The following is a 21,084-nucleotide window of genomic DNA, read 5'->3' on the forward strand; positions in this document are numbered from 1 at the left end:
TAGAGACTTCTTGAATTAGTAACACGTGCATAAGAAACTGAAATGTAAACATACAATACACACATCTTGGAAAATGACATACGTTATCAAACTTAGAAAACAAAACATAACCAAATTATCAATTCACTTATGAAATACTTGTCTAATTTCCATTTCAGTATGACAGATAAGGATATTCAAAAACTTTAGTACTTTACAACTAGTTATTTCTGGTTGAAGACAGCATATACAGATTCCAATATACCTCTGAAATAGATAATAATACTGAAGGCACATTCAATAACTGCAAAATATGTATCATATCAGAAGTTAAGTACTTACTGCATCTTCCACGTCAATGCATAAATGTGTTCCAGGTTCAGCCTTATTTTCATTTTCATTCAATTTTTTCATTTCATTGTACACACTACTCAAAGTTTTGTATGCTTCGCGACAGTTTTTGCATACTTCTGAATAATTTCTTAATTGTAGAAGACTGTGTATGCTCCCCTAAAATATCAAAGGCACAGGTGATACACACAATAGACATTGCATCTCTTTAATGTAAGCTACCTGCCCTCCTATAAGACAGGAAATATTCAGCATGTTAAAGTGCTGAGCTGCGATGTCGGGCAGGTTACCAAATCACCGAGCCTCAATTTCACCATCTAGAAAACAGGGCTACCTCTACATGTATTACAGGTCCCGTGGATTAGAGTCTTGGTACGTAACGCACAAAGCAAAATATTTGGCACTTTCTAGTTGCCCCTAAATTTTGAAAACGACTGCACTAGCCACTGTTAAGTGAAAACAACACTAATTCATCTTCCAAATTACTGATACCTAAATACCGAAAAATTCCTAAATCATCTTGTCATTTATGTATCTCCTCTCCTCTATCCTACTTTCACCAAATAAATAAAATATGCCCTTGCCTGTACTGACTTCAACACGGAAGTCTGCCTTTTTGAGACAGAGAGGACTTTATTAATGGGAACGGACAAAGCACTATAAAACTACATCCCCACACAACCGTCTTACCCCAAGGCTTATAATCCAGGCCTTTCTAGTCAACAAAAAGGGACTCATACCAAAGAATAGAATAACCTAAAATGAAGGTAATAGATATAATGTGTAAGATACTATGTTAGCGAATCTCAGTCTTTTCCATTTCCAGGACTGACACTTACTTTTCCAGGACCAAGTTTTCTGAAGATTCAGTTCATACCTTTGCTCTCTATTCATTTTATTTTTTACCTGGTAGCCTGGAGAAATGTTATCAACTGAATATCGGAATGGAAGAGAAAGGACAAATTAAGGGAATTAAACCAATGTAGTACCTACAATGTTACCCTCACCATCTATTTGACAGAGAAACTAAGTCTTCCTTTAGTTCTGCCACAAGAAACAGCCCATTGCCTGCTTTTTACAGAACAATTGTGCAGTTAGCTAAATATGTTCGATCAAAAATTGAGCACAGAGGTGTGGCCAGATGGCTCGGTTGGAGCGTGAGCTCTTAACAACAAGGTTGCCGGTTCAATACCCACATGGGATGGTGGACTGCGCCCCCTGCAACTAAAGATTGAAAATGGCGACTGGACTTGGAGCTGAGCTGCGCCCTCCACAACTAGATTGAAGGACGACTTGGAGCTGATGAGCCCTGGAGAAACACACTGTTCCCCAATATTCTCTCCCTACCCCAAAAAAAAAAAAAAACAAACAAAAAACCGAGTCACAGAGCCGGGTTAAATATTAAAAGAAAAAAAAATTGAGCACAGAACCTTGATGGGGTAATCTAACTTAGCCATTTATGTTAAAATTTAAAATGCATATACATTTTGATATAGAAATCAAAAACATAAACATACTAAAAGGAATCACAGGAGAACTTTTAAAAATAATAAAGTGGGAAAAGCCATTCTAATGTAACACAAAATCTGCAAGCTACTAAAAACATTTTGATAAATCTAATAACATAAAAATTAAAATTTTCTTCATAAAAAAAAGAAAAGCACAATAAAAAGACAAAAACAAACTAGGAAAAAATATTTGGAACTAACATCCCAAGAAAAAAGCAATTTCCCTAAAATACATTCATCAGGACACTTATCTCTTAAACCAAAGAGTTCCTGGTCAAAGACCGTTAGGTTCAATAAATGCTATATACAAAAATTACCATTTGGAGTTTTACAACGTACATTAGTCCACTAAAATTCTGAAGTCCTGTAGTAAAGCATTTCCCAACCTTACTAGAACACTAAACTTTTGAAAAATTATTATTTTTTTCAGTTACAATTGACATTCAGTATTATTTTATATTAGTTTCAGGTATACAGCACAGTGGTTAGACATTTATAAATTTATGCAGTGATCCCCCTGATTAGTCTAGTACCCATTTAGCACTATACATAGTTTTTACGACATTATTGACTATATTCCCTATGCTGTACTTTGTATCTCCATGACTATTTTGTAACTACCAATTTATTAGGTTGGTGCAAAAGTAATTGCGGTTTTTGCAATTATTTTTAACATTTTAAACCACAATTACTTTCGCATTAACCTAATACATTTCTTAATCCCTTCACCTTTTTCACCCAGTTCACCTACCCTTTACCCCTATAGCAACCATCAGTTTGTTCTCTGCATCTATGACTCTGTTTTCTGTTTTGACTGTTCGTTTATTTTGTTCTTTAGAATCCACATATAACTGAGATCATATGGTATTTGTCTGTCTCAGTCTGACAGACTTAGCATAAAACCCTCTAGGTCCATCCATATTGTCGAAATGCTAAAATTTTATTCTGTTTTATGGCTGACACTAAATCTTTTTTTTATGGTCACCTATTAACATCTTGCAGAATATATTTTGGACAATGCTCATCTAATAGCTTTTATTATTCTCAGGGAAATTCGTAATTCTGCGTTATCACATTTATTAAAGAGGAAATCATTCGTACTTATATCCTAAACATGTTTACATCTATTTGGGGGCATTGCTGATTTGTTAAGCAAGTTTCAAAACTATGATTTTTACCAGAGGTTCAAGCATGCCCCACACCACCACCAGGAAAGTTCCAAGACCAGAGGTGGAGAAAACAAAAACCTTAAATAAGGTAGGTTTTCTAAAGGCTACCTTTTATATTATAATTAATTCAATATTCAAAGTTACTTTACTAAACAATGCCTTTTAAAGTAGGTAAAAATATATTTGAGCAAATATATATTTAAGAAAGGAATAAGGTTCCTGCAGACAGACGGAATCATGCAGGATTGCAAAATACCTTAGTGTATAAAAACAAAGTCAAGGCAAATTATTGTCAGACAGAACAACGTTGTGTTTTAATTACATAATCACATGCCTCAGTTAACATGCTCATACTCATTATCTCATTGGCTCCTCACTACAAAATACTTGAAGGGAGGCTGGGTAGATCTTACTATCCCCACCTGACAAAAAAGAAAGCTGAAGTTTGGGTGATTTGCCTAAGGGCTAGTAACGGAAGAACTTAGCAGAAATCCAGGTCCACTGACTTCTGTACATTGTATGTATAGATAAATATCAGTAATTAATGCCATAAGAGTTGGAATTATTTATTATTCATTTGTACAAAGCAGCATTTTAATTTCAAATGTCATATATAAAATACCTGAAGGTTATGCTCAAAGCAGGTCAAGGTGTGATTAAACAGACTGAGGAAGTATAGCGTGCTATTTGATAATTCTTCACTTTTGTTCGTTAAACAATCTGTCAAAAAACCAAAAAGGACATTAATATATCTCAAGCAACAATTATATATTGTCATTTCTCTCTCAAGCCATCATCTTCTGTTTCACACTATACTAATTTTTTATTCAAACAAACATGAAGTGTTCCACATATGACAATTTTCCACATACATGAAGCTTACCTCTTTTAGTTTCCAAAGATTTTTTTTCACATCATCACCATTTTCATGAAAATCTTAAAATAATCATATCATCTCCTCTTTTTATAAAAACAATATACCAAATAAAATTTAAACTGATTTTTTTTTAAGGTGCAAAGTCTTAATCATGAATATCAGTTATCAAATGCTGCCTTAATAGGGGAATTCACTTCTGTTTTGACATAAGATTGTTCATCCTGTATTAATTTTACCTAAATTCATATGCCTTTTGATCCTTTTCTGTGTCAAATTTAGTAGTTCTGTGTCTCTTCCATCTTCACTAGTGGGTCATTTATTGCATCTAACAGTGTAACTTTTTTTCATATGCTCCTTCTACTCTATTGTGAGTTGGGAGACCAAAGATACAAGCTAGTCTGAATTTTGCCTAAAATGCTGATAAAGAGGTTTCAAGTAAAGCCTGGAAATAATAATTGTTTTATGTGTTTTTCAAAATCTTACACAAATGATATTCCTCTGCACCTTGCTACTTCTTGCTTAGCATTAACTCAAATACATTCCTTCTGTTTTCTATGTATGAATGTAGCACAATGTATTTCTCTATTCTCCCTTCTTTGATGAACCTATTCTTTATTGCCTCTTTGCTTTTTACCTCTCCCTTTGTTCTCAGCTTACTCTCTCAGAGCTAGGTTCAAGTTCCTAGCTTCATACCCTGAACTACCTGGTCAACCATTTTAATCTTACTCTCCTAGAATCCTACCTCTCTTTATATTCCACATACTCACAAACATTTCGAACCCCGGACAGATCTACTCCCAATTCTAGTTGTAGAACACTATTTTAGAAAATCCTAAAGTGATAATTTAGGGACTCAATTCAAAGTCTAATCTCAGGGCCACAGAACAATCCTTATAGATGCCCTACCAATTACTTCACAAGGGATGTTCCAAATATTTTCTATTCTGCAGTACTCAACCCCACTCTTGACCCCCTTCATTTCAACTGACAGCTGTATATTATACCAACTTGGGGCCATCTAGCATGATCTCTTTCAACTGAATTCTGAGAGACAGAATTGAAGGCTATTGCAATTATCCAGGAGAAAGGTAGAATGCAAATAAAAAGAATGCAATGGATAAGAGAGACTGAATAGGCAGTGAAAGCTACCAGAACATGCTACTTCAAAATATGACTCTGGTATATGGATTATTTTGAGCTAAAGGCCACCAAGAACCAACAGATGCAAGGAAGGCTCTAAAAACAGGGCACCAAGTTTTCGTTTGTAAATAAAATTTGTATTTATAAAGGAAATTTCCATTTGTAAAGATGTCTCACGTAAAAGGAAGAAGAGGACTCTTAACAGCTGTTACAATGGAGAAGGCTCTAGCTGAAATCTCCGTAACAAACCTTGCTATACAATGCTTGTTTACAATACTTTTCCTGGTCACCTTCCCATAACTTGCCTCTTCCACCCAGACGCCCCTAATCTCTTCCCCTCTGATTAGCCTAAAACAGTGTAGAAGCCGAAATTCTAACTATCCCTTTGGGTTACTCGTCATTGGGTGCTCCCATGTGTACATGTGCAGTGTATGTGTTAATAAACTTGTTTTTCTCATGTTAATCTGTCGTTGGCCTGTCTAATTTACAGAGTCCCAGGCAGAAAACCTTAAAACAAGTAGAAGAAAAAAGATTTTTTTCCTCCCTACATAGATACTAGAACATGACACACTATGAAATACGCACGTACTATGATAAACAACCATCGCTACCATGAAAGCTAACGTTAACTGAGTATTTACCATGTTCCCAGTGCTACGCTTGTACTTTACACATATTTACTCATTGAATTCTTACAACAATCTTGTGAGGCAAGAACTATCATCCTCTCCATTTTCTAAATAAGGAACAGAGACTTAGAGGAATCAAGGAAGTTGCCCAAGGTCACAAAACTGGTAAGTGAAATCTTGGTATTTCTACTCAGTTTGATTCCTGAGCTTGCACTTTCAAACACTACAAAACAAATACAATATTCACATCTATATTCCAAACCATTCAAGTTCAATACTCGAGTCAACAAACAGATGCCACCTTTCCTCCCCCCCCACTACCCACAGATATCTGATGCCTCACAGGATTCAGGCAGTCACTACCAACTGATCAGTGTTGGCAACGGAGATGAACCCCAAACCTGGTGAACAGGGCAGCAATAGCACATTCAGACTCCTGTGTGCAAATTAAAGTAAGACATCCCCTCTGGGGAGATTAATTACGAAAATACTCCTGTTTCCAGAGGCTGAGCGGGAATTCAGCCCCATTCACCCCCTTACGCAGGCCCCCAAATGCAGGGCTTGGTCTGCACCTGGGATACATGGGGCCGTGATGAACCTATTTCTAGTCTTTTCCTCTCTCAACTCACGTACTCTACATTCTCTGCAGTTCTATCTTCTCAAGAATGTAAGTCCCATTTTGACTGTTCAGCTTATCAATTAAAAATCTGAGGGAGCACTTCACAAATTAGCAAACAGCCAGAGAAATAAAGGGATATATCATACCTCAAGTTAGTAAAGCATTGAAATACAAAATATACTTTCCAGACTCTCAAAGTGGTTTTTTAATCAGACCACTTTTTCCTTACTATTTAAAAATGTTACTCCATCAGCTTTCAAAAAGTTCACACACTAAATTCTTTTTAGTAAAAATGTAACATAAGCCCCTCTTAATCTGGTTTCATGTTATCATAGTGACTTGAACGCTTTTGAGGCAGAGCATATATAAATAAAAAGAAATACAATTACAAATATGCAGAATATTAGTATATGAGGCTAATAAGATTGAACAGCTTTTGTAGTTGAGATTTTGCAGGAAAGTACAGGGAATACAATTTCATCCATGGCGACTGTACATCTGTGTTATAATGAGCCATGTCATGGCAACTAACATATACAATATAGGGATAAATGGGGGGAGGGGTCCCTGTGTTGCCTACAAAAGTAGTATAAAGCACATGAATATGAGAGGGCATTAGCAATCTCTTCTATACAAAGTATGTAATTGAAATCATTTCTTTATTAAAAAAAGTAATTTATAGAATTATAAAAACCAAAAGAAGAAAAAGTAATTTATACACTGTTTTAATGCAGTACCATCAAAATTTTTTCAATGATCATTAAACAGTGGTATTATAAAGCAAAAAAGAATTCATTTATACAATGGGGATAAAAATATCTTCACTATTAAAGAGCCCTGACTTTCTGATTTAAAACAAAGGAATTCCAGTAAAATTCCTTTTATCCTTCTGCAGGAATTGGGAGCATGAGGTTATAAGCAGTGAGAAGCTATATATTTTAGAAATTAGTAAGTTAAGGAATATTAGAAATACTAAAGCTTCCTCTAAGCACTAAGTGAAGTGGTAATTCTGAATTTGCCTCATCTCAGATAACCAATGCAGCCTCATCAAGGACAGATTGGCATGGCTTTTTTCTCAGTGAGGGCTCAAGCATCAGCTCAGGAAGCATTCTTAAAGTGTTAAGGATTCAAGACCTTACATAGAAACCTACTCAATTATCGTTAACAGGAATTATGCATCTTTAGATAAAGTATTTGGCATCTGTTAACAGTTTGGATAAATATCTCTGCTGTTTTTCAAAACTAGTTTCATAGAAAACAAGAGATAATCACCAATTTCTGAAAAACAGGGCAAGCTTCAGAAAAACATAGTAGAAACTGTGAGAACTTTGTACCTGAACAACATAATTAAGTTTAATAAGAATGAAAACTAAGACATTTTAAATTATAAGATACAAATAAGTCTAATGCTTAGTACATTACCATGTAGATAAAATACGGGAAAGAGGGGTTCTGGTTAATTGACCTCTGGTTAACCATTAAGTTTTATTATTGGTTTTTAAAGAATCAAGACATAAGTGAAGGGTGGCAGAATATGCCTTTCTAAAATATGCCTTTGCCATAAGGATTATTTTGAGCTGAAGGCACTTAAAAAATAGCAGATGCAAAGAGAAACTTTTTGTGAATTCCCCTTATCTGCCTAAAGACAGGTCTACCAAAAAAAAACACAAAAAAAAACCCCCTGAAATGTCATAAATCCCTTCCCCCGGAGTTTCATCAACCGGGTAAGACTGACTCTTATCACAGGGAAGGGGACCAATGGAACAGAATCAAGAGTCCAGAAATAAACCCCCACATAAACAGTCAACTATGAGCTGAGCTCACAGAAACAGAGAGAAGAATGGTGATTGCCAGGGGTTGGGGAGTAGGGAAAATGGGGAGATATTGGTCAAAGGATAAGAACCTCCATTTGTGAGTAAGTTCTGGGATCTAACGTACAGCATGATGATCACAGCACTTGTACTTGTTATCATTAGTCTTGTATTATAGTCAGTACTGTACTATGTACTTGAAAGTTGCTAAGAGAGTAAATCTTAAATGTTCTCACCACAAGAAAGAAACGGTACTTATGTGATGTGAGGGAGGTGTTGCCTAACACGACAGTGGTAACCATTTTGCAATGTGCCAGTGTATCAAATCAATACATTATACACCTTAAACAATGTTCTTTGTCAATTATTTTACCATAAAACAATCCACGGTCTCACCAAATCTGGTTAATCTGGAATAATTCAACTGTCATATGTATAAGATAACCAAGTAGCATCTCAATAACAAGGCTATCCCTATGTCCACAACACACTTCTGATAACAGCTTTCAAATTCTGTACAGGAGAAATCTCTGATATAGTATCTTTACTTCTCAGCAGCCATTCTCTACAACAATTAGTTTTCACGTCATTCGTAATGTGAATTGGAAGAGTTGATATCTTAACATTTTTGAATCTCCATCAATTTCCAAAACCTCGTTTCCTACCAAGACTAATATAAAGATACAGGAATTCCGAAAATAAAAGAGATAGGAGTGATACACACCTATGGCATTCTCTCCTTACTGGGTTTCTAGCCTTCTTTTCATCAACTAATAACTACAGAATAGGTACCAAACTGTGCCTAGATCAAGTAGAAAGAAAAGGTGGTGTTGGCAGTGTATTAACTTCAACAATATTCTTTTAAACAATATTTTAGGTTTTATATTTTTACATTTTTAATATTCTTTTTTTCAAATTCTAATAGCCCCTTAAATTCATTTAAAAAGATTTTTACCTATATGATTATAGTTTTGCATTTGGTAGCACAGAGGATAAAAACGTGCTCATTTTATATAAAAAAATATGTCCTACAAAATGGATCCAAATTGATATGTCTCAGTTAAAAACAAATTTTAAAAACACATCAGTAATTTTTGCTCTTCCTTTGTAAATTTTTTCCTTTCCATTTTATCTTTTAGATGCCAGACTCAATGGATTCCATAATATTTACTATTAAAGATCCTTATGCTGGCATCAGTTAGCAGCTGTGTATTTGCAAATTTAATAACTAGATCATCACAAAAAGGTAACTGAGACAACTGGGTTAGTGGCTTGTGTTTAACGATTTCACACAAGTTCTGAGAAAACTGGTAAGTCTTTGTTTGTGTTTAAATAAAAAGGCAAACCAGAAATTTTTCTTTTAATATTTATATTATGATTTTCACGAATATACTATAAGGGAGAAAAAGTAACTTTCCCTCTACCCTTCTAAGTTCTCAGCTGGGACCTCTATAACAAAAGACAGATTAGCAGGAGAAAAATAGAGAAGTTTATTAACTTATATATCTTCTATATACATGGAAGATACACAAGGAAAACTACTAACTCAAAGAGGTGGCTTAGAATTCAGACTTACATCTTCAGCTAAAAGCAAAGAAAGAAGGGTGTGGGGGAGGCCAGTTAGGGGGAAGTGACAAGGAAAAGTATGGTAAACAAGGGTAAGGCTTGGTATACAGATTTACATCTCTGCTTCTCCATTTACAAGATTCTCTGGTGATTTAGTCATCCTCTGGGTTCAGAGAGGGAGACGCTCTTATAAATGAAGATTTCCTTTATAAATATAAATTTCTCTTACAAAATGTTACTTGTTTTCAGAGCTTCTCCTGTGTCTGCTGTTTCGCAAAATAATCAACTCAAAATATCCTTATGCCTAAAAGGTGTATTTTAGTATGGCATATTCTGGTCTCCTACAATACAAAATGACAACATCCTAGGCAAACTTCTGATCGGGCACAATCCGTTTAAAGTTACAGTGTGATATGACTGTTTGCTTCCATTTTATTAAAAGAGTAAATATCCCTTATATTCTTTTACAGATTTCTATAGGCCAATGATTTAATAAACAATGACTGGATAAGTAAGAAACAGATTTTCTTTGAAGTGCATAGAGAAGGAGAAGGCTTTAGCATGATTCATTAATAAAATAAAAGAGTGAGGTTCCATGAAATTAGTGGTTTAAGAGATCTGATTGCTAGAGACATGATGGCAGCAGAACCTGATGCCTAATCGTTGCTGAAGGTTAACGTTAGAAAATGTGCAACTCTATTAAAAATTTGTTTTCATATTACCTAGTTTTAATTTTATGTAGTACTAATTGGTTTTTAGAAAAAAAGTATTTTACATTTATATTTTTAGTAAAAGATTAGGTTTTTCCATATTATCAAGCATGTATGTAGCACAAATGTTAAACTTTTGTAGGGCTAACTAACGTGCATTTATATTTCTTAAAATGGAGACCGTGCCATGAATTTGTCAAACAGAACTTTAAAAAACCAAAATGAGACATTAACTCATGAATACTGTCTATTCAGATGAACAGTCCTATGGCTTTCGAGTTTTGTTCTAGACTCCTCAATCTGCAGCGCATTACATTCTCTGAGCCCTCGTTCTACCTCGCAGGGCTTACTGTGAAACTCAAATGAGACCAGGGCTATGAAACTGAGAAATATTATTTAATTTAATTGACGACTTGTTACTCACCGTTTTCAGCTCCTCATTTTTCCCTTCCTACAAATTTCTTTACTCACTACTTTGTAAGAGAAGACTATGTTGCTCAAGTAAGAATGCCTTATTAAATTTTGGTAAAAATTTTAAAGTATTTGAAAAATTCTTTAAATTTTTTAAAATGTTCACATTATTTTTATGAAATATATTTGCAGAAAACATAATTAGAGTGTTTCCAGGTAATTTGGCAAAGATCATTCAAGTTTAGTTACGAGGATTATTTTAGAATGCCCAAGAGAAAACTAAAGAGTACAAATTTATAGGAGCTATTTTATTTCCATTTAAAATATAGAATATAAAGTATGATGAAATTTTAAAATGTAAATGAAACAACATATGAAAGATAATTTTTTAATGCATAATCCTGGAAAATAAAATAGCCAATCTCTCTATCTGCAGCTAACATATAAATACTCAAGGAATATTTTCGAGATAGAATATCTCACAGAAAAACAAAGGTACCCTAAGAATTTATTCTAAAGAGTACTGAGTAAATACTCTTTAGAATACTGAGTAAATATGCAGCAAAATATTTTCTTTTTTTTCTAATTAACTGGAGAAGAAAGCTAGAGTTAGTGAAGTCTTCATTACAAAATACTTTTTAAAGAAAAGATACTTTATCTCTCAAGTATATAAATTAAGTCACATAAGTCAAAAGAAGTGAACCCCAATACGCATTCCACTTATTTTAATTAACTTATTTTAAATTATTTGTAATAAACATTTTTTCTTTATCAATGGATTTTTCTAAAGGACTTAAGAATACTTAAAAACAGCTCTCCTACAACCTGGATGAATGGATAAAGAAGAGCTAGTACATATATACAATGGAGTATCACTCAACCATAAAAAAGAATGAAATCTACCGTCTGTAACAACACAAACGGACCTAGAGCGCATTGTGTTGAATGGAGTCAGACAGAGAAAGACAAATGCCATACGATTTCACTTATATGTAGAATCTAAAGAACAAAATAAACAAAAACAAACAAACGCATAGATACAGAGAACATTTTGATGGTTGCCACTTGGGAGGGGGTGTTGAGGGGATGGATAAAAAGGGGGAAGGGATTAAGAAGTACAAATTGGTAGTTACAAAATAGTCATTGGGGGGGTAGCTGGATGTCTCAGTTGGTTGCAGCACGGCTCTGAATGGCAGGGTTGCCGGTTCGATTCCCACATGGACCAGTGAGCTGCGCCCTCCACAACTAGATTGAAGACAATGAGCTGCCACTGAGCTTCCGGAGGGGTGACCGGATGATGGCTCAGTTGGTTAGAGCGGGAGCTCTCAACCACAAGGTTACCAGTTCCTGTATGGAATGGTGGGCTGCACCCCCTGCAACTAAAGATTGAAAACGGCAACTGGACTTGGAGCTCAGCTGTGCCCTTCATAGCTAAATTGAGGGACGGCGACTTGGAGCTGAGGGGCCCTGGAGAAACACACTGTTTCCCAATATTCCCCAATAAAACACACTGTTCCCTAATATTCCCCAATAAAATTTTTTTTAAATTGTCATTTAAAAAAAATAGTCATGGGGATGAAAAGTACAGCATAAGGAATACAGCCAGTAATACATATTGTAATAACTATGTATGGTGTCAAATGGGTACTGGATTTATCAGGGTGACCACTTCGTAAGTTATATATAAATGCCTAATCACCTGAAACTAATATAATATTGTATGTCAACTGTGATTAGAAAATAAAAAATTATTAAAAACAAATAACAGCTCTCCTAGATAGGTTAAGTAAACTCTGTTCAATCATATTTATACATTTTATTATATTACATGGAAATTTTTACTCCAAAAGTTTTGCTTTTTAAGAAAGTTAACGGTCAGCCAATCCTCTATTTAAATTAACAGAAAATTTGAATTAATAGAGACAAAATTAAGAGAGTCAATATTCATACCATGGTATACTTCAAAGGAAAAGAAACTTAGGTGCTCTTTTTCACATTTATAGTTTTTCTTCACATGAACTAAATAAAAAGACAAGTCTGTAGAAAAGTTAAACTCTTAGAAAAGTTCAACTCCTTAATGTTGTATAGGTACAGAGATTTTTAATCCATCCTGTCCTTTCCATTTCCACAATTTCCACAGCCTATGTATGACCTATTTCACGTTTTCTTTGCTTCTTGACTAACCTACTATAACTTCTTCTTCACTGGTCTCTCTCTTCCTCTTTCAGTGGGGTTCCATGAAAAATAAAATAAAATCTTTGTAGTTAAAATATAAAAAAACCTTGGAAAGAGCTAGGTTAAATTATGTTAAAAAAAAAACTTTTCTCTAACTTGCAGTACTCGTCTCTGCCTTTAATACTCAATGTATACTGTAAACCCCCCAGATACTATAGTACACAAACATTTTAAATAATATGCTGGTGTTCTAAGCAGCATGAAAAATGTTGGGATAACAGATAAACTACATCAGTCAAGATCCTACTGTATCTCCCACTGTGCCTCCAGGACCCGGGAACACCCACTGCTGGTTTACACCTCTGTGCCTCCGTGCATGATGCCACTCTACCTGTAACGTCCTTCCTCTCACCTCTGCTTATTGAAATCTTGCCCAGCCATAAAGGTGCACAATCAAAAGGTACCTTCTCCAGGAAGTCATTTCAAATTCTCCCCAATTCAATTTATTTTCTACTTCCCCCAAGGACTCTATAATTTTATTATAGCATTTATTTATCTGCCTTATGTGATACTGTAAATAGAAATTTCTCCCTCACTAAATTATAAGGCATGGAAAACAAGAACTGCCTAGTACATACTTGGCATTCAAAACACTTCTGAATTGAAATAGTGATTTTAATTTTTCCAAAGAACACCTGAAAATAGATCTCATTTTATTATACAAACACATACAAACCTGCAAAACTGGTAGAACAGATGTTATCACCTTCCTCCACACACCCACAACCATTTGATAGATTTTATAAACATCGTAATTATTAAACAGTTAACACTGCTTGAACATTAATATGTGATAGGTACTAAGTGCTTTACACAATTTATTTCATTTAATCCTCAAAACAATCGTTAAGGTAGGTTCCATTATTACCACCAATCTACAAATGAGGCAAAGTTACATGCTCAAGATCTGACTGCCAGCAAACTAGGGCTAGGTAAGGGGCAGCGCTCAGAATCAAACTCAAATCTGTCTGACTGCAAAGCCCATGCTGTTAACTGCTACCATAGACTGCTCTGCCTTTCGGTACTTGCCCAAGTAGTTCCCACTAATAAACCAGGATGCTAATCACAGCTCATTCAAACATAGTTAATACACAGTTTTATCTAGATTCAAGGATTTCAAATTTCATTAAAATAAAATCTGGCATCTATACTATTGAACCATAACTGCAATGTGAAAATGAAACAATTGCTTACTTGCGCAATTTGCCTTCTGCCACGTGGAATTAAAAAACTCAGACAGAATCACAACTATTTGCATTCTGTCTGCCATCAAGAGACTTCTGGAGCAACTAGGACTCTCCGAAGTATTCTGTAACAACAAAAAAATAGGAAAATACAAACTGAGTATTTTTTGAGTTCCCAAACAACAACCTGAGGCCAAAAAAACACCTTAAAAATAATTATTTATTCTAAGCATTTTAACATTTTGTTTGATATAATCAAATAATGATATCATTAAATAACAATCATAATAAAACAGTAGCAGCTAACATTTATTGATATCAGGTTCACCTGCAAGGGAAGAAAATCTTTGCTTCTTAAGTAAGGACTTGCTCCTATAGTACAATCTCTACAAACTGTGTACATGTCATATTTCTTACTTTTTATGCACAGGAAAATGTTCTGGAAAGCTATTCACCAAAATGTAGCAGTGGTTATGTCTGAATAATGGAAATATGGTGATTTTTCCTTTTTTTTTTGCCTCTTTTACGCTGTTTACATTTTTCTACAATTAACACATATTATGATGCACATTTTAAAATCTGGTGGGTAAATGATCACAAAACATTGAGTTTTATCTTCTCAACAAATTTTGATTAAAAATCTTATAATCCACATCCAGTTTGTACCCAAATAGAATATGCTTTTTATAGATCATTTTAATAATGAAACTCATGTTATGCAAATAATATATCCAAGTTCCTAAATTATTTGATCCTTATCTATTTCCTTTCCTTTTTGCCCCAAGCAAGGAACTAAGTCCTGCCGACCCTTCATTCTTTCAAAGTTAATTAACTCCTACTACTTATCAGGCACTATAAGAATCCTGGTGTTTTGAGGATACAAAAAGTATAAGGTAGTGTCAACACTGGGGCTTCAAGAACCTCCTCAGACACATAAAGACAAAGAATTAAATAGTGTGATGAGTAATAAAAGAGAAAGAGGGATAACTCTAGAAAAGAACTGATCAGCCATGTGGGTTGAGAAAAGAGGAAAGAAGGGCTTAATGGCAGAATTCCTACTTTAAAATATCTCTGTTCACTTTAGGATGGTTACCCTCTCTGTGGCTTAGTTTTGTCATCTCATTAAAAGATGCATCCAAATGAATGCTTGCTTTTGAAATAGTGAACAAAATATTTTAAAAGTCCCTTTCTCGGAATTGCTTTCAGAGCAATATAAACCACAGGAGAAAATTTCGATTATTCCTTCTTGATTAGAGCACGGCCTGAGGAGTCAGACAGCCTCGGCCACGAGCTGGTAATCTTGGGCAGCTCACATAACCTTTCTGAGGTTCAGTTTCATAATCATGAGTCCTATAGGGACTGTATTAAATGAAAACCACATACAATAACCACTTAGCACAGTCTGGCACCTAGTAAGTAATTGATATATGCTATTTCACCTAGTTACCTTGCTGCCAACCTAAAGGGCTCTAAGTGGGTGTAGTTGGCTAAGCACAATCATTACTTAATTGAATCTTCATAAGCAGGTGACTGGCTATTTAAAAAATCAACATAGCATAGCTTGGATGAGTGGTCAATGTATGGAACAGTTCAGTTGAGGAAGACATCAGTGTAGTTGGCGAAAATTGGGAAGTAAGATTTGAACTAAGCCCTATACTAAGAAAGAGAAGAGGATTCTAAAATGGGAGAATAAAATGATCAGTGGGGGAAAGTGGGCATGATTACATGGTATTCAGGGAGTATTCAGCAGGCCAATATAGCTAGAATGGAGGGTACCTCTGTGAAAGTAGAGGCAGTAGAGAGACAAGTTAGGTCCAAGTTATGAAGAGTCTTGAGGGTCATAAGCGTTATACAGTGGGAAACTTTCTAAGATTTTTGAGGAGAATGACATGAAGAGCAGAGTTTTGGGAATATACGTCTAAGTCACTGTATGTAGGGTGAGGAGGCATAGAGACTAATTAGACCATTTCCAAAGTTCAGGTATGATGAAAAGATGGTGGCAACCATGGAAATGGAAGAGAAGTAATAAATAATCCCAATGATGATGATGTACTCACTGAGTACCTAATGGTTCCAAATGCTCCAAATGCGTAACTCATTTAATCCTTGTAACAACTCTACGAAATGAAATAGGGAGCAGTATCCTTCTAGATTCAAGCCCAGCCTCTTCCATTACATGGCCTTGAATAAGTTATTAATCACTCTGAGGCTGTTTCTTTTAGTATATATCCACCTATATACAGAGGGTGCCAAAAAATGTATGCACATTTTAAGAAAGGAAAAAACTATTAAAATTGTAATACTCAATATGTACCGATAACAAAAGATGAATACAAGTCATGTGTATATATTCTTTTGACAGCCCCGGTATTTTTTAAGATGAGAGGAAACAACAATGTAGGTTTCTATATAGCCCATGCTTTTTATAAACATCTTCATACCTGCTACCTCTTTACATGTAAACCTTCACTCCCCTGCCCCACACCCTCTCAAAGTTAGGTGTCAGCTTTAATCACTGACCACTCTATCTACCCCCAGCCTTAGTGCAGATCAGCACCCTGGTACATGCTCTGGTAGCATCGGGGGTAGTTTTCTGTGCCAACACTTATCACACCTGAGCTAAATGATTACTTGTATAATGGTATGTTTAGTGTCCGTTTTCCCTACCACACTACAAGCTCTGCTCACTCACAGCTATATCGCTAGTAAATACCACTAGCCTGCACATAATAGGTACTCAACAATTTTTTGAATGAATACATAAGAAGCATTACATTTTCTGATCTCTAACAAAAGACAGATTGTTATGCTATGTTCCAATTTTCTGCCTATATTCCTAAGAATTTATGTATTAATCTATACTAAAAGTGGAACACTTCCAGATACACACCCCCAATCACTAGCACCTTCATAAATATATATACATATCTATACATCTATCTATCTCAATTTTAAACAAACCAAGTAGAATAAGACAGAGGTTAGCAATTCAGAATCTGCAGGGCCAAAGCATCCTGGCAACAACTCTGATGATGCAGGACAGCTCATGAAACCATATCCCTATCAGCTTAAACTAAAAGAAGAAAGTAGAACTCTAAGGAAGGGGGAATCCGTTAGTTCTACATTCAGGTTTCACAAATCACTGTATTCTTTACCTGGAGATAATAAAACTATATGTATATGTGATCCTCATAATTTCAAGAGGAAGTGACAAGAAAAAAGAATTCTCATCAGATAATTCTATTACAGTTAAATGAACTGGTATGCTGGACCACACTAATAGCTTGTTCATTTCTACCTTTGATTCTTTTTCTCCTCGTTATACTGCCCTCCTCTCTCAATCAGTGGACATGGATTCACCCTAAAGAGGTGAGAAAATATGTTTTGTTCAGAATTCAGCTTGTAGGTTTTCTCTGATTAAGCCCACCTTGCTCTGCTCCTTCTTTTAATTCAGCATCTCCTTCATCCTTTTGCTCTACATTGCTCTTGTACAATTCACACATTCACAATGATGATTTTTTTCCTATTTTTCTCAATATATGTTTATTTCCCCAACTACACTGAAAGCTTGAGGCCTGGATCTTATCCTCCTTTTCCTTCTACATCCTTTTCCCAGCCCAATATTTAAGAATAGCATGTGCTTGCTGATGAAACTGATTCAAGTGAAAGACGAAGTATATGAGTCAATGAAAATATGTTCCTCTTGAGAAATAACACCCCACACCACACACCTTGATTCCTTCAAGTTCACACCTAACAAACTCAGAACACACTTTTCTATTCACTATTACACTTGATGGTTCAACTCCCAAAAAGCCTATTAAATCCACGAAGTACCTCAGAACTGTAGAAATCATGCTTTTGAGCTAATAAATCACATCAAACACTGAGGAAAGAAGGAGAAAGAAACCAAAGTCTAGGATGAGATGGAGAGGATATGCAGATCGGGGAAAGAGTTTTTCTGCCTCTTTTTCCCTTTACTCTTCCTTTCACACAAGGGTGGAGTGAGGTGAGCCATTGCCCAGATCACTGGTAGAAATCTGAGGCATAAAGGAGAAGTTTCTGCCACTCCCACACTGGGAAGGGGAATTCATGTGGAAATTCATACACAGATTGGGTGATGCCCATAATACTGTACCGCTAGAGTTTGTGGTAATTTTTAACCTCTTCCTAACGTCACAGTATCTACACAAATGAGAAAAACATTTGCTGCCTCAAAAGGTCCAAGCTTTGCATCATGATTCAGTCATTCTGGCCACAAAACAACTCACCTTTGCTCCAAACAGAATATGATGCCATATTATATAACCTGCTGTGGTTAACAGGGACAAGCCGTGGGGGCTTTATTTTAAAATCATAGTAAGATGTGTATGTGTAGACCCAAGAGGCATGTCTTGCTATACCCAACAGAAGTATGTCTGAAAAACATTGCATGTAAGACTAAATTTAAACTGCCTTGTAGACTAGCTCTTTACAGAAAGATTGACCACCGGATTTACTAAATTCAAACAAATCCCCTCTTCATGTAAAAAAAAAAAATTTATGTTAAGTAATATCAGGCTGCCTTAAAACAGGATGCAACTATATACAAGTCTGTATTTTGTCAAATCAACTACGATTTACGAAATAATGCCAACCACATTTTCATGAGATTACTTACGCTCTCAGTATAAGAGGAACTTTCCCACTCCTCAGTCCCAAAGTCATTCCTCATGATTTTCCTTTACAAGACGTATCGGCCCACACCTCGTGACTCCCACCAGCCGATACTCTAATCCTTTCCTACCCTAGACCCTGTAAGCATTTAGAAGCAGGGAAATACCTTCTGTGTCGTTTTTTTAAAGTCCCTCATAGCATCTACATGATCAGAAAAGCTCTAAGGGTACCAGGAATGAGGGGTAGATTGACCATTTCCTAAAATTTTAGCTCCCATTTACTGAGAACTATTATTCTGTGCCAGTTTTCTAAGCGTTCCTTATATCCCTACCTTACAGGTGAGAAAATAAGCACAAAGCATGTAACTTGCCCAAAGTACTCCGCTAGCAAGAGGAGGAAACTAAGCCTCTAAAATAATCCAAGGTCAAAGTGCTAGAAAGTGGGAGATCTGGGTATGTCTGGCTTCAAAGCTCAAGCTCCTAACCACTACTACACTATAGTTTTCCCAATCCACTTGGGTTTCAGGAAAGGGTCCTCCCTGGGAACTCCACGTGGACATGGGAAGAAGCTGTGGTGGTGTTTGGGGAAAGGGGGTAAAAGAGAGAAAGAAAAGGAAAAGTAGGGCTAGGGATGGAAGAGCCACAAGAAAATTAGTCATACCTATTTGCAAATATGTACCAAAAAGATGCCCAACAGCAGCCATGAAAGCAAAAATGCAAATGCCAAGTCCTATCATGAAACCCCCTTTTCCGATGCCCCAAACGCTACAATACTGTCCTAGTCCAATCCCTTATTTCTTACAGATGGGGAAACTGAGGCCCCCCAGTGAACCATCATTACACCCTCCTCCTTTCCTAACCCCCCACGCCAGAGGTCCCGGGTGTGCTCCTCTACCCACCCCCACGGCTCTGCTGATGTTGTCCATTTTGGTGGCGACTTGTTGGAAGAGAGGGTAGCAGTTCTGACAGAGGCGCACCGGCCGGGCGCCACGCACCAGACACCCGGTCAGCTCTGCGCTGCTGTTGGCGAAGTCGAGCAGCAGCTCCCGGCACTCGGGCTCCAAATCCGGCAGGTCCGGGGGTAGCGACAGCGGCCCCAGCCTTCCGCCCTGCAGCAGGGTCAGGGACAAGTCTTCCACCTCCAGCAACTGCTGCTCCGACAAGAGGTCGTAGAGGACCCTGTGGGAGCCGCTCCCCGAGGGGAGCGTGCCCAGAGCCAGTCCCCACCACAGCAGCGGCAGCAGCAGCCGCCGCGGCAGTAGCAACGACCTCAGCCGCGCGACTGTCGCGTCGGGATCCATCGCAGGGTTCACCAACCCCAGGACGTTCACCGCCGCCTCCCCACCCCGAGCCGGCACCGCGGACGGCCGCTGCTTCCGGCTTCCTCAGGCGCAGGCCGCGAGCGGGGTCATGAGGCGCGCGCGTCACGGCCCCGCCTCCGGCGCGCGGCGCGCGGCGCCCCGCCCCATTGGCTGCTTGAGCCTCTCGCGCCACGCGGGCCGGCGCGCGTACGGGGCCGCGCACACGTGGGCGGCTTCGCGCTTCCAGCGCGCGTGAAGCGTGTGACTGAGGCGCGTGCAAGACCCGGGGTAGCGTCGGGCTGTGAGCTACCGTCGGGCTCGCCCGCGCTGTGAATACACTCATCCACCACGATGAACAGTTGAATCTCGGGGGTCTCGGCCCTCGATCGCCCACCGCTTTGGGGGTTCCCTGCGCTCGAGAAGTCACACCGCAGAAAGACGGGCTCGTGGGAATTACGAGTGAGTTCCCTGAGAACGCTTGCTAGCAGGTGGATTTGCAGATTTTTTACTTGGTGTTTTTTTAACATAATTTTCTCCGTCATCCTGTTTGGAAAGAGGAATGACGTCTGTTGATTATATTTGATAGTGAAGCCTAGTGTCTTCCAAGCTTTCTTTTTTTTTTTTTTTAACTCTGAACTGTGTCCTTCAGCGCTGTCCCGTAGACTTTGTGCGATGATGGAAAGATTCTATATCTGCGCTGTCTAATACGGTAGCCACTAGCCACACGTGGTTGTTGAGCACTTGGAATGTGACTACTGTGACTGAGGAACTGAATGTTTAATTTTATTTAATTTAAATGTAAATAGCCCCACCTGACTGGTGATGCTGTGTTGGACAGCGAGTCTAAGTTCTCTCACTCTGTAGACTGGTCCTAGGATGGCTGATATCCAGGTTCGCTTGGGACTGAAGGGGTTGCCGGAGTGCAGCACAAACCTGCAT

General features: G+C 37.3%; 1 protein-coding gene across 1 annotated transcript in view; it reads right to left on the bottom strand.

The window, feature by feature from the left end:
- The window catches only part of OSTM1 (osteoclastogenesis associated transmembrane protein 1), a 28,502-nt gene extending 8,263 nt beyond the window's left edge, over positions 1-20,239 (bottom strand). The window contains exons 1-4 of the mRNA XM_033103613.1: positions 19,744-20,239; positions 14,200-14,314; positions 3,630-3,727; positions 322-489 (exon numbers count right to left, since the gene is read on the bottom strand). Coding sequence (XP_032959504.1) covers positions 322-489; positions 3,630-3,727; positions 14,200-14,314; positions 19,744-20,145 — 783 coding nt within the window. The 5' untranslated portion in view covers positions 20,146-20,239. The remainder of the gene's footprint in view (positions 1-321; positions 490-3,629; positions 3,728-14,199; positions 14,315-19,743) is intronic.
- Positions 20,240-21,084: the final 845 nt, after the last annotated feature.

The sequence above is a fragment of the Rhinolophus ferrumequinum genome, chromosome 3 (genome assembly GCF_004115265.2).
Source record: "Rhinolophus ferrumequinum isolate MPI-CBG mRhiFer1 chromosome 3, mRhiFer1_v1.p, whole genome shotgun sequence".
Taxonomy (NCBI): domain Eukaryota; kingdom Metazoa; phylum Chordata; class Mammalia; order Chiroptera; family Rhinolophidae; genus Rhinolophus; species Rhinolophus ferrumequinum.